The sequence below is a fragment of the Cnephaeus nilssonii genome, assembly GCF_951640355.1.
Source record: "Cnephaeus nilssonii genome assembly, chromosome: 13".
Lineage (NCBI taxonomy): Eukaryota > Metazoa > Chordata > Mammalia > Chiroptera > Vespertilionidae > Cnephaeus > Cnephaeus nilssonii.
Genome location: NC_137084.1, coordinates 54,366,357 through 54,390,207, shown reverse-complemented (window position 1 = coordinate 54,390,207; position 23,851 = coordinate 54,366,357). Strand labels below are relative to the sequence as shown.

General features: G+C 44.8%; 2 protein-coding genes across 2 annotated transcripts in view; one reads left to right on the top strand and one right to left on the bottom strand.

Annotated features, from left to right (window-relative positions):
• The window catches only part of ME3 (malic enzyme 3), a 171,394-nt gene extending 154,894 nt beyond the window's left edge, over positions 1-16,500 (top strand). Inside the window, exons 9-15 of the mRNA XM_079789394.1 lie at positions 8,345-8,442; positions 8,968-9,081; positions 11,181-11,286; positions 11,875-12,017; positions 12,549-12,722; positions 14,040-14,138; positions 15,677-16,500. Coding sequence (XP_079645520.1) covers positions 8,345-8,442; positions 8,968-9,081; positions 11,181-11,286; positions 11,875-12,017; positions 12,549-12,722; positions 14,040-14,138; positions 15,677-15,838 — 896 coding nt within the window. The 3' untranslated portion in view covers positions 15,839-16,500. The remainder of the gene's footprint in view (positions 1-8,344; positions 8,443-8,967; positions 9,082-11,180; positions 11,287-11,874; positions 12,018-12,548; positions 12,723-14,039; positions 14,139-15,676) is intronic.
• A 6,435-nt stretch (positions 16,501-22,935) lies between these two features.
• CCDC81 (coiled-coil domain containing 81) overlaps positions 22,936-23,851 on the bottom strand; it is a 34,857-nt gene continuing 33,941 nt past the window's right edge. The window contains exon 15 of the mRNA XM_079789482.1: positions 22,936-23,419. Within this exon, the coding sequence (XP_079645608.1) occupies positions 23,278-23,419 (142 nt within the window). The 3' untranslated portion in view covers positions 22,936-23,277. The remainder of the gene's footprint in view (positions 23,420-23,851) is intronic.

Here is a 23,851-nt window from a genome sequence, read left to right as displayed (position 1 = left end):
TGTTGGCTGCAGCCTACGCCAATTCACTAAGTATTTCTATCATCCCTCTGTCTGTGGCACCAGGTTGTTGTGAGGCCTGGAGTGATGTGTAGGCAGGAACCTGGCACTAAGACTTCTAGTGCATAGTAGACCCCTGACACTTAGGTATGGGAAGGGGAAAGGGTGGAGACCTAAGACAGAGGCTTTGGGGGAGGTGGGGAGAGGACCCCTGTGAGCACAGGACTGGAGGGCCTGAGGAGGAGGGAGGCAGGGCCCCACCTCAGCTCTCTCCTTTCCACATACACCTTCCAGCCCAGTGAATTATTCCATGTCTGTGAATTCTCTGCCAACTTTGCACTTTGATATATGTTTATTGTTATTGATTTCAGAGAGGAAGGGAGAGGAAGAGAGAGATAGAAACATCAATGATGAGAATCATTGATCGGCTGCCTCCTGCACGCCCACTACTGGGGATTGAGCCTGCAATAGGGCATGTGCCCTTGACTGGAATCGGACCCAGGACGCTTCAGTCCGCAGCCCAACGCTCTATCCACTGAGCCAAACTGGCTAGGACCAATTCTGCAACTTTGAATGTGCTGGCCCCTCTGTCTAGAACTCTCTTCTGCTCTTGGCTCATTTCTCTTTGTCCTTAAGGACTCAAGCCTCCCCACCCCCAGGACACTGCACCCAGGGCCAAGCCTGTCCCCACCTTTCCCCAGGGCCGGAAGGAAGTGATATTAGGCAGTGGTCTCCCACCTTGCAGAATGCTTCTCAGTACCACAGGGCTCAGATGCCACAGTAGGAAAGGGGCGGAAGGGGAGGAATGGCCCAGCTCTGAAAACTGTTCAGCCGGTTTGTCCTGTTTATGAGTTATTTCTGGCTGTCAGGGGTCTGCCAGCCAGACACACACACACACACACACACACACACACACACACACACCCCTTTCTATTCTCTCTCTCTCCCCCACAGTGAAACTAGCCCTGTATTCTGAGGCTGTCCCAGTTCAGAGGTTCTCATGCGTCTCAGGCATCTGATCCTGGCTCCTCTGAGACACCCCCTCCCCCACCCCCATAACCTGTTGATTCCATTAAATCCCCAAAGAAGCAGAGAAGATGGTAACTATTCCCTCTGGTTCCTTCCAAATTGCAGCAGAATAGGCCTAACCCCACCCTCTCCACGGGCCAGGAAGTGCCTTCTAGAGAGTCCGAGGGCTCCAGAAAATTCCCCTCATGACACAGAAATAGGGTGGAGGCAGTCGGAGAAGTCCTTTGCTTCATATCCAATAAGGAGAACTCTAATTTTCTGAACCTTCAAGCTGTGAACTTCCAGTGAACAAAACTGTTTATTCATCCAACATACCCAAGGCCGAGCCCAGGGAGGCCCCAGCACTGCCACTCAGTTGCTAATGAACTTGTGAATGGAGGTAGTTCAGTGGCTCCTGGAAGCTACCCTGGCCTGGGAGTCCCCGCCCAGTGCCCCAGGGCCCCAGGCCTCCCAATCCACCTCGGCCAGACCCCAGGGAGCTTAATTCCCTGTCCTGCTCACAGCCTGGCCTCACCTGAGAAACAGCCACTTCTTTCTTTTTCCCCCAATAATCTGTTGCTTAGCATGGAAGCTCCTTTAACTTTGTGTGACTACTAAAAGCAGAAGAGAAAGCGCCTTTTCAGCCTGCCCCTGGTGCATTTCCTGAACCTACAGCCTCCAGTATCCAGCGTGCAGGAAGTGCAATTATGGAAAGCTCCCTCGGAAAAGGGAGATTTGTTTTTCTTTCATCATGAAGGAGGAACAACCAGTCACGCTTTCTGCTGCCCATGTCATTTATGGCACAAGCCAAGTTCCAAAACATCCTTGGACCCCAGAGCTATTCCAGGGGTTTCCTCCAGAGAGCTAAGCAGCTTCCTTCCTCTCCACTTTTAAATCCCTAACATGTTACCCAAGCGTCCCCCAAAATGCAAGTTAATAACAAAGACAACTTTACTTGCCAAACTTTATAAAATGGGCTTGAAGAACTGCTGTTTTCCTCTTGAGTTTTGGTCTGTCGTTAGGATAACTTGCCACTTCAGAGGGTGGACTCAGAGGAAGATCCCAGAAAGGTGACCGTGAGTGTGGGTTCCAGAAACCAAATACCAAGAGTTTCCCAAAGGAAAAAGGAGCAACAGTGTCAAATGCTGCTAAGAGAGAGGTCAAGGACGAGGAGGGCTGCGGCCTGACCACTAAATTTGGCAAGGTGGGCCCTGGCCAGTGTGGCTCAGTTGGTTGGGTGTCCTCCCACGCACCGAGAAGTTGCCGGTTCAATTCCCGGTCGGGGCACATGCCTGGGTTTCAGCTAGATCCCCAGTAGAGGGCGTGCAGGAGGCAGTCGATCAATATATCACTCACATCGATGTATCTCTCTCCGTCTCCCTTCCTCTTTCTCTATAAAAAAATAATAATAAATCAATTTGGCAAGGTGAGGTGCTGGTGACTTGTCAAGAGGTAGAGAGTAGTCACTTGATTGGATTGGGTTTCAGGGAGACCAAAAGGAAACAGAGTCAATGAGTAAATTCTGCTCTTTAGCAGAGTTTGGCTATAAAGGAAAGTAAGAAATAGGGTGGGAACTACAGGGGCAAGAGAAGGCATTTTAGCATGGAGCTTTATGGCATATTTGTATGCTGATGGCAGTAATCCAGGAGACAGGGAGGAATAGAGGATGCAGAAAAAAGGGGAGGGAGCTACAAGACAAATTCCCTGAGTGGGCAAAAATGATGGGATCCGAACAGACATACCTAGAGACAGCTTTAGCTAGGGGCCGGGGCAGTTCATCCATTGTAAGACAAGGAATGGCAGAGCATATGGACTTGGAAGAGGAGGGTTTATAGACGTGGTGGTGAGAGGATTCAGAAGTTCTCTCCTAGTTTCTCTTTTCTTCGAACTTCACTTTCCACTTTGGAGAGGGAAATGGGGGGGAAATAGAACCTACTTCACAGAGTTGTTGTAAAGACTCAATGAGCAAATGCAGGTAAGCACATACTAGTACATCGCATGGAGCCAAGGTCACGGTGAGAGTGATCATTAAATGACAATTGCCCGATATCCTTTCATTGAAGTTTTCCCATAGGTTCGTGTTCTCTGCCTCTTCCAGAGTCACAACTGAACATGTATATCCACTGCCTAAATTCATTTCCCTCTACCTCCCACCCCTCAGTTCTCCTCCAGGGAAACCCCATAGATGCTGCTCCTGCCACCTTCACCTTTAGAGTCAGGAAAGGCTGTCTGAGCTGCCTAGACCCTGAAGCAGCACCCAGGTTTCCCTGCTTTGCTTCCAACTGGGTGACTGACAGGCAGGCCACTGCCTCTCTCTGGCCTCGTTTCCTTTTCTGTACAATTGTTGGATGTCATGCTCTCCAATCCCCATCCAGCACTGGATTTTAGCTCTGAAAATTCACCTTCCCATAATAGGCCACTTCTGTATTTCGCAGGTAAGCCATTATTCAACCTGCAGGTTCTAACCACAAAAGACATTAAACACCCAAGAAAGAAAAGACCCATCAAGATTGCAGTGTTTGGAGGAGTTCTGGTGATGAAATATCTTTGGCGCCATCTGATGGCAGATGCTTTGTACTTCTCCTTTCGGAAGGCTGAAGGCAGTTCTGAAATAGAATCAGCAGAAAACTCCTTCTCTGTGCAGTGGAAGGAAACTAGTTCTTCACCTAGAGAAGTTGTCTTTCCCTCTCTCTTCTACTCTCTTTAAAAATCAATGGAGAAATATCCTCGAGTGAGGATAAAAAAAAACAAGACTTGATTTTCCATAAATACAGCATGGATAACAAAAATTTTAAGAAATGAGAAAAGACATATAAAGCACTTAGAACAATATGCTAACTTCATGGCATTGCCTATGTTGCTACACCACCTTCATAATCATATTTAATGGCTGCAATATAGTCTACAATAGCTGATTACTAACCATTACTCCTTTATTAGGTGTTTGTTATTTCCAGTCATTCTGAATTATAATTAACACTGTCATAAATATCCTAGGACATACATTTTGGGTTTTTCCATACATAGATTCTCAGAAGTAGAAGCATGAGGTCAAAGGGCAAAGACATGTTATGGCTTTGTTTGGTCTATATTGAGAAGAAATCATTTTCCCAAAAGGCTTGTAGGTCTGTAAAATGTAGTGTATGCTGGAAGGTTTTACTTTTCACTGCTCCCTCACCAGCCTTAGATAACATCAGTTTCTTTGGTCTGTGCAACTTTAATGAAGCATCAATAGTCCCCCTTTAATTTCCTTTCCCTGGACCATCGTAGAGGCTTATCATTGCCAGTTGCCAGTTGGGTGTCCTGTATCTTATTGTGAACAGGTAAGGTCTACACCAGTGGCTTTAACCAAGAAAATTAAATAAAAAGAATTGTGAATTATGTATTAAAGAATTGAAAAGCCGAAAAGAAACAGTAAGGATCTGCTACCTCCCCTGAGGCTGGGGGAACAAAGGAAGACGAGGCGGCTGTGGCTGGAGTTCATGTCTCTGAGGGGCACACTGCGAGCTAGTTCTCTGAGTGGTAGGCAACTGCACACAGGACTCCGCTGCTGCTTCTGGAACAAACTGCCGCTGTAGAGATGAGAAATCAAAGCTGTGGGGATACAGATTTAGCAAAAACAAAACGCAGGTGCCCAGTTAAGTTTGGATTTCAGATAAATAATGAATAATTTTTTGGGATATTTATGCTATCGTATGGGACATATACTAAAAAAAAATTACTTCTTGCCCTAGCTGGTTTGGTTCAGTGGATAGAGCATCGGCCTATGTACTGAGGGTCCCAGGTTCGCTTCCAGTCAAGGGCACATACCTCAGTTGCAGGCTCAACCCGGGAGGCAACTAATTGATGTGTCTCATATCAATGTTTCTCTCTATCTCTCCCCCCTCCCTTCCACTCTCTCTAAAAATCAATGGAAAAATATCCTTGGGTGAGGATTAACCCCCCAAAAATTTACTTGTTTATCTAAAATTTAAATTCAAGTTTAACTAAATGTCCTACATTTTACCCAGCAATCTTACAAGGCAGGGGTGATGCTGGAGAAAGTATCCCTTCCCCCTAATTCAGCCTTTGAGTGGCCACTAGTGTCCCCTATTAGCAGATCTCCACAGGGAGATAGCTGACAAAGCTGGAATGGCACACAGAGCAGAGGAGAGAAGGGTGGGTTTGAACCTGGGAAACAATTACTCAATAATTGGCACAGTCCACTTTCAGCTCTTCAGAAGCATCATTCTATAAACGGGTACTCCCAAACAACACAAAACAATGCTAACAAAATGCAACTATCCTTCCAATGAAGACACTCTCACCTTCTCCCTGAAGTAGGGAGAATGGCAGTCTCAAAAGTCATTTTCTTCATCTCTGGAAGATATTCACGTTGTCCATCTCTGTCAGGATTAACTACTCTCACAACTCAGTCACAGTCATGCTTGAAAACTCGGTTACCCAAAGACTAAATTATAGAATCCTTCCAACACAACTCATGTAAAATAATAAGAGGAAAGAGAAGGGAGAATAAATTAGCTAATATACACCATTCTGCATAATCACATAATAATCAAGGAAGAAAATATGCCTGGCTGCTACATTCCTCATTTCTGTAACCAGTCATGAAGCCATAGCTGATATTTATAAATTTCTTCCTCAAGTTCCCATTCCATGTTTTCTTGTCCTCAGACAGGACTCAGCTTGCCAGGATTCCTTACCTAGCAGGGTGGCCCAAACCTTCCTTTCTGAAGGGTCTCAATCCTAGTGGTCCTGCCTCTCTTTAGTTGTGATAGTACCTATTAACATTTACTACTGAGCGTTGAAGGACTAAGACACACCCTGGGCTCAGATATAGTCCTCCCCACCTCCAGTTTCCCTTGGTTATCAGGATGAATCACCACGGCCAGTAAAGTAACCCTCGTCTTTGCCCACTGGTTTTATGGCAAAAAGAGCACCAAATGGCCAGGTGGCAGTCTGAACTCCCAGTTCACTAGGACCATGTTGTGAACTCTGATGGAAGCATGTATCTCTTGGGAACCATGGGAACCAAGACCTTCAATCCAGAGAGCACATAATTGAAGAGACAGGAAGCAAACATTCTGCAAGTGGCCCTAGCCAGTTTGGCTCAGTGGTAAGAGCATCGGCCTGCCGACTGAAGGGTCGCAGGTTTGCTTCTGGTCAAGGGCAGGTACCGTCGTTGCAGGCTCAATCCCTGGCCCTGGCCCGGGCATGTGCGGGAGGTAACCAATGCATGTGTCCCTCTCACATCAATGTTTCTCTCTCTGTCTGTCTCTTCCTCACATCCACTCTCTAAAATAAAATGGGGGAAATATTCTCAAGTGAGGATTAACAAAACAAAAAACAAAAATCCTGCAAGTGAGTTATTAGGTGAATTGGTGAGAGGAGCCACTCCCACTTCAACCCCTTGAGTTCCAGAACCAAGCATTCTGGCTATGGGAGAAGAAGCACAATGCATTGTTTGCTAAGTCAAATTATACGGTGTATTGCATTCTGTAAAACAGAACCTTACCTTCTTCATAGTGTTACCTGAACTAAGTGTTAAGTAAGTCTTCAGTAGCCCATTCTACTGATCTTTGAGGCCAGCTGCTCCTGGGTGATAGAGTACATGTCAAGACCACTGAATCTAAGCGTATAAGCCTATTGCTGCACTTCTGTTACTCTGAAATGAATTCCTTGATTAGAAAGAAGCCTTGTTGTCTGGAATGTATCAGGATGGTGAACAGGCATTCCAAACATCCACAGATGATGGCACTGACAGAGCATTGTGGACAGGGAAGGAAAATCCATATCCAAAATACAGGTTTATCACATGAGGACAAATCTCTTTCCTGTCTATAATCGAAAGAGTCCAATGTAATCATTCTGCTGCCAGCTGGATGGTCCTCCCAGGGAATGGTGCCATATCAGGAGCTCAACCTTGGTCTCTGCCATTGACAGGTTAATCGTTTGGCAGTCACAGTAGTGAGAGGAAGTCCATGCATAGCCTCCATCTTTGTCACCATGGCTACTTTGTACATAAACTTGTTTGAAAAACTCCAGGTGACTGGGGAAAGATGCTGACATACACAGGACATGCCATGCTGTCCCTGATTATTAAGAACCTATTCTCGCCGAGACCGGTTTGGCTCAGTGGATAGAGCGTCGGTCTGCGGACTGAAGGGTCCCAGGTTCGATTCCAGTCAAGGGCATGTACATTGGTTGCGGGCACATCCCCAGTAGGGGGTGTGCAGGAGGCAGCTGGTCGATGTTTCTCTCTCATCGATGTTTCTAGCTCTCTATCCCTCTCCCTTCCTCTCTGTAAAAAATCAATAAAATATATTTTTTTAAAAAAAAGAACCTATTCTCATTATGCCCTATGGTGAGCTTTCATATGGAACACAAATATCTTCACACTCTGTACCCATTTCAAGAGGACCATACACACACACACCAGACGTCCTCGTCACCAATCTTACTGTTTTGTTCTTTTTAAATCCCTGACCATCCAGCTAAACATTAGCAACTGCCCGTGAACTAGTGAGGATCTAGCCATCTCTTGGACCAAAGTGGACAACCAAATTTGTGATTTGAAGTCATGTTCATTGAAAAGATTTCCTTCACCAATACTCTTAGGGCTACCTGTATATTGTGGCTGTGAAACTACAACCATACACTTCTAGTTGATAATAGCAGATCATTAAGTATACTGCCATTAAGACCAAGTTATTTTCTCCTTGGTCAGCTGGTCATGAGGAGTTCCTTTTGGGGCCTTAGGTTTGGATTGAGAGAGAAGAAGTCATGCAGCAGGAGTAGGTGTCAAATAAATCTGAGCCACCTGCTCATGGAACTTATACCTTCTGGGCTGCTGCTCAAGCCACTTGATGATGGTATGTTTCTGGGCACAGCCAACCTTATGACTTGGTGGATAAGATAGACATCTCAGATCATATGGTCACTTAATGTCTCATGGTTAGTTTGTGGCCTCATTTTTAATATGGTTATTTTTTACCCTTAAACAAAGAATTTATATGAGGCTTACACTTTATTGTGGATTCCATTATATTTGTCCTTGTCATTTCATTTATAAATGATGGTCATAGCAGCACCTGACTCTCTGATCTTCTCTCCCAGGATCGAGTAACAATCAGGAGCTGTTTCTCAAAATAACAATCATTTGCAAAAGAGGGCATGGATTTGCTTTAAAACCCTTCATGCCTTCAGGCTTAACTTCTATACAGGCTAAGAAAAGCGGCTTGTCTCACCACAAATTCTAGGCATGGGAAACTCTGCCAAGTCTTCTCCTGGGGATTGGGACCCAGTTGCCAGAGGTTGACCTCAGTCCATTCTGTTGCAGGCACAGCCGCCGTCGCTGTGGCAGGGATCCTGGCTGCTCTGAGAATCACCAAGAACAAGCTCTCCAATCACATGTTCGTTTTCCAAGGTGCAGGTGAGGTAGGTGCCATCAGGGGCTCTCTACTGTTGTTCCAGTCAGAGAATAAGAATGGGTGGTGGTTTGCCCTAGCTGGTTTGGCTCAGTGGATAGAGTGTTGGCCTGTGGACTGAAGGGTCCCAGGTTTGATTCCGGTCAAGGGCACATGCCTCGGTTGCCGGCTCAATCCCCAGTGCGGGGCATGCAGGAGGCAGCCGATCAATGATTCTCTCTCATCATTGATGCTCCTGTCTCTCTCCTTCTCCCTTCCTCTCTGAAATCAATAAAAATATATTTAAGAAAAAAAAGAATGGGTGGTGGGGTGTCAAATTAGGAAGTGTTCTGGGGTTCTGAGAAGAGGAAGAATCACAGGTGTGTTGTGATCATTGCAGCAGCCTGGGCCCCAGCCTTTGGATGACTCGAGGCAAGGACTTAACTGGGTCTCCTGGAAGTAAGGGGGAAGGAGAAAGCATCTTGGTGAAACATCTGGTAAATGCTGAGTAGTCGTTTGCCCTATGTCTGAGCACTCACCATTTGATACCTCCCAGGCAGCCATGGGCATCGCCCACCTCCTTGTCATGGCCCTAGAGAAAGAAGGCATACCCAAGGCAGAGGCCAAGAAGAAGATCTGGATGGTGGATTCCAAAGGACTCATTGTCAAGGTACTGTCAGTATGCAGACCGGGCGGCTTCCTGACACCTTCAGCTACTGGAAGTAGACCGGATGAGGTCGCCAAGGGACAAACTGCTCAGACAGAATAGAGGACCAAAGACTCCAAAGCAAAAGACTCGTTGTAAAGTAGCCTCAATTGCTTTCGAACAGAAGCTTAGAATATGTGTTCAAGTGTGTGTGTGTGTGTGTGTGTGCCCCATCCAGCCCTATCTCCCAACCCCTCCCTGCCTGGCACTAACCTCCAGCCATAATGCATCATGTCCAAAAGTAACACACGCTCTGTTCCACATTTTTGAACATTTTGTTCCTCTGCCTAAAATGCCCTTCTCTTTTTCCCTCACGCCCACTCTCAATTCCACACGTCCCATCCATTTCCTCCTTCACCTTCTGGTTTAGCTCAAATGTTACCCCCTCCAAGAAGCTTCCTCTGAGCATCTGGGTCTCAATTTACTACATCTATGCTCATGTAGCCCCCTCCCCATAAATTGCACTTACCACATTATAGGGCAGTTGCCCCTTTACTTGTCTCCCCACTAGTCTCTGTAGTCTTATGTCAATGTCTGGCATATGGTAGGTGCATAGCTAATGTTTGACATATGAGTGAAAGAGTGAATGAGAGAGAGACAGTCCAGCTTCTGACTGGGATGTGATGAGGGGCACAATCAGATGACCTCTTCCCTTAAGACTTCACTCAGAGCTCCACGTTTTTATTCCCAGAATGTCACCAGAGCTCCACGTTTTTATTCCCAGAATGTCACTAATATAGAATGTCAGTGAGATATTTAAAAAAAACAACAACAAAAAACAGAGATAAGAACAGGGAAAGTATGTGGGACCACCAACCAAGAATAGCAGAGACCCCTCAGTATAAACTGACCTTCCTATTGTTCCACATAGAGCCAGGTTACTGCTGGAAGGAACTGAGGCCTGAAGACACCTCCTCCCACCCCAGGTCATTCCAGAACATAATCCAGGCACAGGTAGAGGCTGCCACACTTCCCTCTTGCCCATCTTTCAACATCATTTTGCTAGCCCCATGGAGCCACCCCTACTAAAAGATCTCTCAAGCTGATCTCTTCACTCTTCATGAGGAGAGCAACCCAAAGGAGTCATCAGAAACGTTTGTACCCATTTACCAGCCTGTCACCCACTGACTCCTGTTAGGTCAGTGGTCGGCAAACTGCGGCTCGCGAGCCACATGCGGTTCTTTGGCCCCTTGAGTGTGGCTCTTCCACAAAATACCACGTGTGGGCGCACACGTACAGTGCGATTGAAACTTCGTGGCCTATGCGCAGAAGTCGGTTTTCGGCTCTCAAAAGAAATTTCAATCACTGTATTGTTGATATTTGGCTCTGTTGACTAATGAGTTTGCCAACCACTGTGTTAGGTGAAATGGAAGCAATCTGGCTGGTCTGGTGTAGCCAGCCATTGTAAGCCTGTTCTGGATAATGGCTCATAAAATGCATGCAGATTAGCTCCTTCAGGCCCCATCTCTCAATTGGACCTGGGTGCTGGATGCCTTGGGGCCAGGGGTCTTGGTCAGACTCACACATTTCCTGAGAGCCTCTCTGTTCTGTCCCAGGAAGCCAGGACCCCAGTAGTTCCAACATAGGCATTATAGATTCTCCATAGATGGTTTGGGTTAAATAAAAGCACCATACACACACACACACACACACACTAAAAATCCTTAAGTTCTACCTTCGGGTCTACCAGGAAATCTGGTCAAGAGGGCAGGTCCCAAGGCTCCTGATGGCTCAGACCCGTGGTCGGCAAACTGCGGCCCGCGAGCCACATGCAGCTCTTTGGCCCCTTGAGTGTGGCTCTTCCACAAAATACCATGGACTGGGCGAGTCTATTTTGAAGAAGTGGCGCTAGAAGAAGTTTAAGTTTAAAAAATTTGGCTCTCAAAAGAAATTTCAATCGTTGTACTGTTGATATTTGGCTTTGTTGACTAATGAGTTTGCCGACCACTGGCTCAGACCAAAGCACAGGGCTCAGCAGGAAATGCTCCAAGTCTCCAAATGCATCCATGCCCCTCCCTGGAGGTTCTCACTATAGCTGCTTCTCATTCTTCCTTTTCCTGCAGGGAAGAAGCAACCTAAACCATGAGAAGGAGGTATTTGCCCAGGACCATCCTGAAGTGAGCTCCCTGGAGGAGGTGGTGAGGCTGGTGAAGCCCACGGCCATCATAGGTAGGAGGAGGGAGCAGCTCACTGCCCAGCCCAGCTAACCCTCTTCATTGCAGGTGGAGACAGAGGCTCAGCAAGGAGGCATAAGTGGCCCATGGAAACACAGCTCTTCCCCCTATCCCATGTCCAATTCAATGCCACAGACTTTTATTGAGTGACTACTGTATAAAAACCATAGAACCAAGGGGCTTAAAGATGCATTTGTACAGTACTGTGGAAGAGCGCAGCACTGGTCTCTCTAACCAGGATGAAATGAGCATTCCTTCTCTGAGGCGGGGAGCCTGGCATCCCTCCCTGTATGACAGGAGTAGCCTCCAATAAAGGACAAGGCCCAGAAATGCCTTCACAGGTGCACCCTACCTGGGTATGAACCTGAAGTGGACCAGTGGTCCCTCAGGGATCAACAGGAGGTCTCAGCCAGCTCAAGCAGGAGGACCCTTTTCTCTCTGCTCCCTCCAGCCCTGTGGCAGGTGCCATCCCAAAGACTCCTGAGTCTTGCATGTTGCACCTCGTTCCCCCACCCTACCTCCAGGAGAGGAATGGGCTGTTTATATAGAGTAGGCATCCCCACTACCCACCTTTTCCCTGTAGGTGTTGCTGCCATCGCAGGAGCCTTCACGGAGCAGATTCTGAGGGACATGGCCTCCTTCCACGAGCGCCCTATCATCTTTGCCCTGAGCAACCCCACCAGCAAGGCCGAGTGCACAGCTGAGAAGTGCTACCAGGTCACCGAGGTCAGCAAGGAGTCCTTCCCTCCCCAGGCTGAGACGACATAGTAACAATAACTATGAGTAACCCTATGAGGGTGAAAAAAGTCCTCACATTGCTGATGAGCAAACAGGTTCAGAAAGATGAAGTAACTTGCCCAAGGGCACAGAGCCAATAAGGAGTTGGAGCTGACCCTCAAACTCAGGTCTGACTCCAAAACCTAAGCTCTTCCCATCAAGCTATACTGCTCACAGTTCTTCTAATAACACGGAGCTTTGACCAGAACTCAAGGTCACGTACATAACTGTCACGTCCTGGGTTGGCCCTCCCAGGAGGTGACAGGTGGAAAAGGTACACTTTCACCTCTCAGCAGTTTCTAGGCTACCAGGTAACAGCGGGGCTAAGCTTTCTGGTCATGAAAAGTGCAGTGTGCTCGGCACGATGCTGAGCATTGGGGAAAGGATGAAGGAAGGTCCAGCATTGAGACGTAAGACTAGGCCACCATTGCTGCCCGAAACCGATCTCCAGTTCGTCTCTGATTTTCTTTCTGCCTCCAGGGCCGAGGGATCTTTGCCAGTGGAAGTCCTTTTGATAGCGTGACTCTGGAAGACGGCAGGACCTTCATTCCGGGCCAGGGAAACAACGCCTACGTGTTCCCTGGAGTGGCGCTGGGAGTCATCGCCGGCGGGATCCGGCACATCCCAGATGAGATCTTCCTCCTGACAGCAGAGGTATCACTCTCCCCGCTCCCTCGCATCCTCCCAATCGGGCCTATGATCTACTCCAGGTCCTACCCGCCCCTCCCCCCCCAAAAAAAAATTCCTCCTCTGGTCTCTTCTACTCACCTGCTGCCAACCCTGGCAATGGATACCAAAGGGCCTGGACCTCAAGCTTCTCTCAAAACCACTGTGAGGTTTGAACCTCTCTCAAAACACACACAGGGTTTTTAAGTGGGGAAAGGGAATAGTCAATGGGAGGGGTGCCAACAGGGGGCGCTGGCAGTGAGGAGACATGGCTTGTACTGCTCCCTGCCTCCCAGCAGTGCACGTCTAGATGCCCAGAACAGAGGAGATGCCACCTAAGACGTCTGAAATTGTGGGCCTGTGAACCATGACTGGCGATGGGTTGTTCCAGCCCTGGGTCTGGGCCACGTCACTGGGGTAACTGCTGGCAGAATAAGCCCCACTAGGGCAGCTGTCTGCAAGGAAGGGGATGGGCTGCATGTCTGGTTTGCCTGCTCTGAGTACCCGGATCTTGAGCACAGATCTAGGGGTGTGGGATGCCCCTGCTCCAGCTATCTCCCTAGAAAAGCTCCCAAAAGCGATCTTTACTAGACACAGTGAAAACAATGAAAGAATTCTTTAAGAATGACAGCACCCTTCATAATAATGCTCATTATAAGCACAGTTACAGTTATCTTACAGTTCCAGCTGACATTTATCAAGTGCTTCCTAAATGTTGGGCACTTCACATTTAACCTGACTCTGAGGCATAGAAAGGTCTCTGTTTATGCCCATGAGCTCCAAAGACTTTACTTGATCTCTGCATCCACTCGCACCCCCTCCCCATGGCACTGGAGAGGGCCCAAATGCAGCCCTGTTTGGCCCCATTCCTGAGTCCCACCAGTTACCACCAGGTTTCTTCTTCCTACGTCTTGGTCTTTGAGTGCCAGCCATGCGCGGCCATGCAGAGATGTCTCCTAGGGTTTCCAGCCTCCCGCAAACTATGTGAACACTAGCTACAGCTTTGTGCTGTGGTTCTGCCTCCCTCTAGTCGAAGTATTCTGTGCTTGTATTTCTTCTCGTTGCTACGGTCAGTGGTGGTGGTGTGTCCTGTGGCTGTGGGCAGGGCTGTTTGAAATGCCCATTGGTTGGAAAGAGTCACGTCCTGTTTGAAGTCGGCCTGAAAGCAAATTCCCCCATTGTGCAGAAACATGGTTGCTAAGAGCCTTCCTGTGTGACCTGGGAGAGGAGTCTTTGGTGTGATGGGTTGGGCTTGTTTTGGGAAGGCGGAAACTGAGCTTCTTCCTCTTGGTTCTCTCTCCCCAGAATATTGCCCACGAGGTCTCTGAACATCATCTGTCCCAGGGGAGACTATACCCACCACTCAATACCATCCGAGACGTGTCACTGAGAATCGCCATCAAAGTAAGGAGAATCCTATTCCCTATAATATGGGTAGTGAGGCTCATCCACTTTCTCTGAGGGGGTGGCGAGTGTGGCCACAACCCGAGCTCCTTGGGCTGCACTGCATACAGTCCAGAGGCTGTGTGACAAACTCCTGCCTGCAGCTCCAGCCCTACCCCAGCACCCACTCAGGCCAGTTCTGGGAATGATCCCGACTTTCCACTCAAACACCACGCAGAAAGGTCATCAAAGTCCGTAGTTTTGTGGACCGGAATGTGGGTGGAATTTTTTAAAAATGAATCATAAGTGCCCATTTATACAGAAAGGTCAACTTGCATAGCATCGTGGAAAGAGCTCAAGCAGTGGGGTCCCAGCTCTCCAATCAGCAGCAGAGTCACCTGGGGCCAATCACTTCACTTCCCTGAGTCTGAGTTTCCTCATTTTTCTAAAGGGGCCGGTAATTCCTCTCTCCCGGAGTTCTGGAAAATTTTAAAACAGAATTCCACACTCAGTGCCTTCTGGGCCAGAGTAGATGTTCATTCCTTTCCTTTCTCTCAGAACGAGTGGCCATGGGCTGACATTTCAAGGAAAAGTCCCACCCTAGAGACCATGCAGAGATGATAGGTTTTCAAAGAATCAGAACATGGTGCAATGAACACTGACCCAACATTGATAACTGTTGAATCTAGATGATGAATACATGAGGATTATTGTACTATTACTTCTATTAGTATATATATTTTACATTTTCTATACTCAGTTTTAAAAATAATTTCAGAGAATGCACTGCACAATAGCATCACTCTCCATGAGTTGTCCAGTGCAGGATCCAGAATCAACCCTCAAGACCAACATTCCAACTCAGAGTCCAGCTGTCCCATGTCCAGTTTTCTTCCTTTGTTGGGTATTTGGATTAACAATGCTCTTCTGAAACCTAGTATAAAACCCAGAGAACAATGCCCTGGCTGTTCTTCCAATTCAGCCCATTTGGAGGAGGTAGTATCAGGTACTGAACACTTGTGCCTGTTACCTAACTTTACCCTGACACCACTCTAGAGAAAGGTTTCATTACCCCCACTTTCCAGATGAGGAAACTGAGGCTTCACAAGGATAATGTCACTGCTGAAGGCGCTCGAGCATTTAGAAGCAGAGGCAGACTTTAGTGTGAGACTTTTTTTTTATATATATATATTTTTTTATTGATTTCAGAGAGGGAGAGGAAGATAGAAACATCAATGATGAGAGAATCATTGATTGGCTGCCTCCTGCCTGCCCCACACTGGGACCAAGCCCGCAACCTAGGCCTGTGCCCTTGACCAGAATTGAATTGGGGACCCTTCAGCCAGCAGGCCAATGCTCTAGCCACTGAGCCAAACCAGCTAATCTTTTGGATAGAAAGCTCAACATCCTTCCTCTCCAGTGGCTTCATGGGCCCCAGCTCATGAGAAGCACACACCTGGTTCTTTAGGGTATATTTCCTTCCACAGGCCCCCAAACAAGGGTCCTTAGGCAGGTTTCTCCTTCGATCCAGTTCCTCAGCCAAACATGTTTTTTCCTAGGTTCTTGACTACGCGTACAAACACAACCTGGCCTCTTATTACCCGGAGCCCAAGGACAAGGAGGCTTTTATAAGATCCCTGGTCTACACTCCAGACTATGACTCCTTTACACTGGACACCTACACATGGCCCAAGGAAGCCATGAATGTTCAGACAGTCTGATGCAGTCCTGGAGGCTGGTGTGGGGCTGGATGAAGCCCAGAGTAAAATAACACTGATAATATAAATGGATTCCAAAATGGCCATTCTTGTCACTGTGTTTTTCCTTTGAACTTTGTGGTGTGAGGGGAGATGTCCAGGCATACAGTAAATGAAAGCCTTGTCCCTACAGGCCCTGAGTTCACTTTTCTATAACCCTCCTCTGACCTTGTTCCAAAAAATTTCCTTGTCTATTAATGGCTATATTGGCTAGCCCTAGTGGGAAATACAGAATCCTGCCTAGAACTTTGCTTGCCAGGATCATAATAAGGCAGGACAGTTACATTGTCTTCAAACAAACAAAACTCAATCAGAATCTTCCTCTGACTTCTGTTTCTCAATAAGAGTTCTGGGAATCGTTCTTTATCATGTGGATATGGCTCCAATACTCAGGACCCAAAATTGGACTGTGATCAATCTATCTACTCATCAAAATTGACTAGTTAGAAATAGGGCTGGGAAATCTCTTACTAATTTTGAGTTGCTATTGGTACTTCTGATCAAATAAGTTCAATAAATCCTCTTGAATATTTATGAGGCCCACCCTGCAAATCTCATTTTGCTAATTGTTGTTACCATATCCTTGAGCCTTTCAGAGTTCAAGGCCTAGAGAAAGAGATATGGACACAATTCATTTTGCTAAAAAGCAGAAAGTGTTAAGTCCATGAAAGAAGTGCAGGTAATGGTCGAGGGTGCTCAAAGAAGAGAGAGGATACTTCCTATGAAAGCAGAAGAAAAGGCTTTAGAAGGAGCAGTGTTTTCAATGTCCAAGAGTGAAGGATAGGTGGGGGCAGCCACTGGCCAGAAAGTGTGACCCACCCATCAGGGAGTTCAATCTCTGTTGGAGGAATACACGCCCTTCGAGTCTCCGATGGATGCGGGGGCTGACTGGCTGGAGGCAGCTCGCTAACTAGTCAGAAATGATCATTGCCCTGTAAGTTGTTGAGTATTACACATTCCTTTTTGGTTATTACTAAAAGGAAAACCAGAGAAATGTGGGTGCGGAGGGTCAGCAAGCCAAGGAGGAGGAGGAAGCAAAGTACTGAGGGAGGAGCACCATGGGGAGTTCTGGGAAAGACCTGATTTCATTTTCCTGGCTTTGGAACACTCTCTCTTCCACCCTTCATATTCTTAAATAATTCAGCAAACCAAGCAGTTTTCTTATAGAATGGTGTCAGTCTGTCCCGTGTGTTTCTTAAACCGAGTTCAACTATAGCCTTCACTTCCCTCATGTTCATCAGAGTCTACCATGGAGTGGGGGAGTGGAGGGGACAAGCCTGTAGCCCCTGCAATCAGAGACTGCTAAATTGCTAAAATCTATTGGGATGGTACTTTCCAACCTCTAACTTCATTGTAGAACAAAGAAAACAATAAACCATGATTAGGGACCTACCACTGCCCACCCCTATATGTAGAAGATGCCAAAGAATAGAACAGCACTTCTCTCCCTCTCCCAAGCTTTCTCTCTTTTTCCCCCTCTCGCCTCCCCCTCCAATAAATGAGTTTAGAAAGTCATAGGATGCAAGGTCAATATACAAAAATCAATTGAATTTCTATATACTAGCAGCAAACAATATAGAAATAAAATTCTATTCACAATAGCATCCAAAAAGTACTTTAAAATTTAAGAGTGCAAGCCTTATACACTGAAAATTACAAAACACTGCTCATAGAACTTAAAGAAGATCTAAATAAATGGAGAGTATACCATGTTCATGTATTGTCAAGGCTGCAATTCTCTCAAATTATCTATAAATTCAACCCTATAACTACCAAAATCCCTGTAGGCATTTTTGTAGAAATGGATAGGCTGATCCTAAAATTTATATGAAAATACAAAGGACCTAGAATTGCCAGTTTTTTTTAAAGGAACAAAGTACACTATCCAATTTGAAAACTTACTATAAAGCTACAATGATCAATACTGTGTGGTCATGTAGATCAATGGAACAAAGTGGAGAATTTACAAATAAGTCCTTACATTTATGATACTTTGATTTCTCAACAAAACTACCAAAATAATTCAATAAGGTAAAGAATGGTCTTTTGAACAAATGAAGCTAAAACAACTGGATATTCACATGCAAAAAAAAGAAAGAAAGAAAAATTTAGTTTAGACATTTACCTTATACCTACACAAAAAAGTAACTCAAAATTGATCACAGACCTAAATGTAAAAGCTAAAACCATAAAATTTCAAAAGAAAATACAGCAGAAAATATCTTAGTGACTGATTAAAAGCATGATTAATAAAAGAAAAATTGATAAACTTTACTTCACCAAATTTTAAAACTTTTTCACTTTGAAACATACCAATAAGAGGAAAAAAAAGCAGCAGAATATATATTCTTTTCAAGTGCACAGGAAACATTTTCTAGGATAGACCACATGTTAGGACACAGAACAAGTCTCAAATTTAAAAAGATTGAAATTATATCAAGCATCTTCTCTGACCATAAAGCTATGAAACTTGAAATCAATCACAATAAGAAAAAAAACTTAAAAACATGCAAAGATTTGGAGACTAAATAACATGTTACTAAGCAATGAATGGGTTAACGAGAAGATCAAGGAATAAATTAAAAGATACCTTAAAACAAATGAAAATGAGAACACAACAACTCAAAATCTGTGGAACACAGGGAAAGCAATCCTAAGAGGGAAATTCATAGCATTACAGGCCTATCTCAAGAAATAAGAAAAAGCTCAAATAAACAACCTAATTTATATTTCAATGAACTTGAAAAAGAATAACAGAGCCCAAAGTGAGTAGAAGGAAGGCAGTAATAAAGATCAGAGCAGAAAAAAGAGTATATATATATATGTATGTATGTATATATATACACACACACACACACACACACACACACACACACACAAAAGATCAATGAAATCAAGAGTTGGTTCTTTGAAAGGATAAACAAAATTGACAAACCTTTAACCAGACTCATTAAGAAAATGAGAGGACCCAAATAATTAAAATCTAAAATGAAAGAGAAAAAATAAAACTGACACCAAAGAAATACAAAGGATTGTAAATATATATTTATATATATATATAAATATATATATAAATATATAATGAACAACTATATGCCAGTAAATTGGACAATCTGGACAAAATGGATAAATTCTGAGAAACATACAATCTTCCAAAACTGAATCAAGAAGAATCAGAGAATCTAAATAGACAGACTGCAATTAGTGAAATTGAAGCTGTAATCAAAAAATTCCCAAGAAACAAAAGCCCTAAATAAGTTGAGAAAATTATACAGATACATACAAAATAATTGAAACTACACCACCTTCTTACACCACACACAAGAATAAACTAAAAATGGATTAAATACTTAAATGCTAGATACAAAACCATAGGAAAACATAGGCAGTAAAATCTCGGACATTTCTCATAGCAATATTTTTTCTGATATGTCTCCTCAGGTAAGGGCAACAAAAGAAAAATAAACAATGGGACTAAATCAAACTAAAAAGTTATTACACAGCAAAGGAAACCATCAACAAAATGAAAAAATTACCCACTAAATGGGAGAACATATTCGCTGATAAATCTGATAAGGGGTTAATATCCAACATTTATAAAGAACTTAGAAAAATCAACACCAAAAAACAATCCAATTAAAAAGTGAACAAAGGACCTGAATAGACACTTCTTCAAAGAGGGCATACAGATGGCCTATAGACACATGAAAAGATGCTCAACATCACTAATCAATCAGAGAAATGCAAATTAAAACCACAATGAGGTATCACCTCACACCTGTCAGAATGGCTATCATCAATAAATCAAAAACAGCAAATGCTTGTGAGGATGTGGAGAAAAGAGAACCCTCGTGTACTGTTGGTTGGAATGCAGATTGGTGCAGCCACTGTGGAAAGCAGTATGGAAATACCTCAAAAACTTACAAATGGAACTGCCTTATGACTCAGCAATTCCACTTGTAGGAATTTATCTGAAGAAACAAGAAACACTAATGTGGAAAAATATATGCATTTCTTTGTTCATTGCAATGTTATTTACATTAGCCAAGATCTGGAAGCAGCCCAAGAGTACATCAGTAAATGAGTGGGTGAAACAGCTGAATACACAATGGAATACTACTCAGCCACAAATACATACATACATACATACATACATACATACGAAAAATTTACCATTTGTGACAGCATAGATGGACCTGGAGAACATTATGCGATGTGAAATAAGTCAGAGAAAGACAAATATCATATGATTTCACTCATATATGGAATCTAATTAACAAACTGAACTAACATGCAAAATAGACACAGACTTTAGATGGAGAATAGTCTGACAGCTGCCGGGGAGGATGCTGGGAGAGTGGAGGGATTGAGCAGGGGGAGAAAGAGAGAACTCATGGATATGGACAACATTGTGGTGATTATGGGAGGTAGGGGATGGGTGAAGGTGAAGGAGGGTATAGGAGGGATAAAAATGGTAATGAGGAAAAATAAACGGGCGGGGGGGAGGGAGACAAGCAATAGACTGGGAGACATGGTTAGTCTTATGAAAATTAAAACCACAATGGAATACCCCTTCACATTCACCAGAATGGCTATAATTTTTTTAAAAAGACAAAATAAGTGTTGTTGAAGATTGGAACCTCTATTTCTGGCAGGACTTTGTCTCAAGTACAATGAGATTAAGGGAGATTTCATCTGTCTTTTAAGTTTGCATTCTAACTCCCCAGCCTCTCTCAGCCTCAGAACTCAGCAGGTGTCATTTAGAATGGTGGATGCTGTGGTTGCACCACCCAGTCACTCTTCTGGTCTGAAACACTCCTTACACCAGCTGTCAGGAGTATCAGCAGCTGAAGGTTCACAGGTGCATCCTCCCTCCCTGAGAATTACACTTGACTAAAGGAAAATGCTTCATCCAAAGTTACGCCCTCATCCCCAGGGGACAGCCTGCATCCAATGACTACTTGATTCAAGTCCAGAGGCCCAACCCCCTTACCTCAATTGGGGATGTCTCTAAATGGCCATCCCAGTTTCAGAGCTCCCTGCAAGACTGGCTGAAGCCATTGCTGCAAAACTACATGTATCTCCACTCAACTTCTTCTGCCGCATGCTGGTACTCTTGCTCTCTCACAGGCATTGCTGAGAGGACTCCCCAGCAACCCTCCAAATGCAAATCTCAGATTCAGTATCTTGTTTTCTGAGGAACTCAACTGCAACATATGGAGGAAACGGGCCAAGCTTCTCAATGTTCAAGTCTGTTGCACCCACACACACACATGACCATCAGAAGCCTTGCTGGGTTTCTCTTTCCCTCAGTAGAGACCCACTGCAAAGACCAAGCCTGTTTTTTAATCCCAGGCCAGAATCAGCAAATGCTGCCAGTGACCAAAATGGCCACTCACCTCAGCTCCTTCCTCTGGAATTCCTATTCACCCAGTCCTTGTTGCTTTCACAGCTCCCTCGTCTTTAAACATATGATTTAAAAATTTTATCCATATTTTTCTGGTTGTTACAGGGTGGATGCTGGGCTTCCGTGACCTACTTCATCCTATCTAGAAATAGAAGTCTCTAAACATAGATTTTTAAAATTCCAAATGCATGGATATTAACTTTTTTCCTAGCTTAACTGTAGTCAGAAGAGTATTTATATTATTCAGATATTTTAGAATTTACTGAAATTTTTATGGTTGTCTATTATAGTCAAATTCAATAAAATATTTCATGTACTTTGAAAAAAATATGGCTCTTCGCTGTTGGATGCAATACCCCTTATGTGTTCATGGGATCAAGCTTGTTAATTGTTTTGTTCAAATCTTTATTCTTACAGATTTCTGAAAGGACAGTAAAATTTCCCATAACTGTGGTAAACTTATCAATTTTCCTTGTAGTTCTGTCCATATTTGCTTTATATATTTTGGACCAATGTTGTTTGATGCATAAAGGTTAGAATTGTTATAACTTCCTGGTGAATTGAAACCTTAAATAATGATTTTCCTTATCTTTAGTAATGCCTTTGTTTCTACTTTTACTAATTGACACAGCTATACCATCTTACTTAAATTAAGTCTCTCTCCTGAATTCCATTATTTATTTCAATGATTAAGATCTTATACCAGCTGGTGAATGGTGAACAATGACAAATTATTTCTCCTGTAGAACTGTGTTTTCAGACAGAATGAATATATGTTTAAACTAACATTAAACATATCACCATTTTAGCAATGCTATATAATAAAAATCTAATATGCTAAGTGTTTGTTTGGCCTGTTGGCCATTCAACCAATCAAAGCATAATATGCTAATGATATACTAAGGATGCTCAACCACTCACTATGACATGCACTGACCATCAGGGGGCAGACGCTCCAACTGGTAGGTTAGCTTGCTACTGGGGTCCAGCCGATCGGGACTGAGTGAGACAGGCCAGACACGCCCTGGAGCCCTCCCTCCTGCAACCCTGCCCTGGCTGGCCAACTTCCCACGTCTCTCCCCGGCCCCAATCGTACACAGGTGGGGTCCCTCAGCCTGGCCTGCACCCTCTCGCAATCCGGGACCCCTCAGGAGATGTTGGAGGGTCAGTTTCGGCCCAATCCCACAGGGCAGGCTGAGGGACCCCACTGGTGCATGAATTTGTGCACTGGGCCTCTAGTTATATAATAAAATAAAGTATCAAGTACCCAAATATTACCTTAACACAGTTCAAAAAGCATGTAAAATGTCTGATCAATTCATCGGTAGAAACCCACTTTTTTGGTTAGAAAGACAAGGAAAAATATCACACTTCAAATAAAAATAATAGTTAATAAACAGTTTCTATGGCAAACAACTATAAGATTTTCAGAAATTTTAGAATTAAAATTGTTTTAGCTAAAAAGCATCTCAACCTTTAAAAAATGTTTACTAAGCTCTGGCTGGTGTGGCTCTGTTGATTGACCATTGTCCTGTGCACCAAAAGGTTGCCAGTTCACTTCCCTGTCGGGCTGAGCTGATTGGTGCTTCTCTCTCTCTCTCTCTCTCTCTCTCTAAAAATCCATAAAGACAATATTTTTAATTTACCAATATGACTTGCTAGACACAGTCAGGCATGTAGAAAATATTTATTATGACTGAATTATTACATATGAAGGAAAGATACCATGTTTTACACAAAGTCACAGAGGGAGTGGCGGGCTGAGTCAGCGGAACCCCCACAGCCAGAATAACGCTGGGTGCCATCCCCCATCCAATGGCAGCAGGGTTCTATGGGGTCGGGAGGAAGACAGGAGGGGAGACCCTGTCTTCATGAATTCGGTAAGTGGTTAAAAAGCAAGCTACTCCCGAAAGCACTGAAACTGCACAGTACAATTTTTCAGACGTTAAAAAAAATAAGAACTTGGACCAGGAAGTGCGGGTCCAAACTCTGAGTCTCACACAAACAGCCCGGAGCCCTGCAGGAGCTTGTTCAGCGGCCACTGGTGGCTGTGGCCCCCGTTGGAGGTGCTGCGCTGGCACTGCTTGCAGCGCTGGTACTTGTCACACTGGTCCAGGATGAAGAGCTTGTCCGAGGCCCTGAGGAGAGGTGGGGAAAGGCAGCCATGAGCAGGCGTCCCCAGGGTCCTCACTGGGGCCTCGCTAGGAAGCCAGGGCAGGGAAAGGGATACAAATGGAAAGTAACCCCTGGCCCCTGCCCTAAGGAGCGTACCACCCACCCGTCATCTCCCACCTGCTTTTGCTTTGTTTTTTCTTTAAAACCAACCAGTTTCTTCTTCCTGCCTGCTGCCTGCTGCCTGCTGGAGTCCCTGCCCACACCTAGCCTAGGCCTTTGGGACACAGGTCTGCTCTGCCATGCCCTTGGAGCAGCTGTGTTACCCTGCTTCTCAAGGTCATTTCTGTGTCTCCTCTATCCTTGGTCACCATGTTGGCCAAGCATGCTTCCAAAATCCCCCTGTGCTTAATCTCACTGCCTTTACCTGCTTTCCCCCAACACTGAGAAAATGGCTC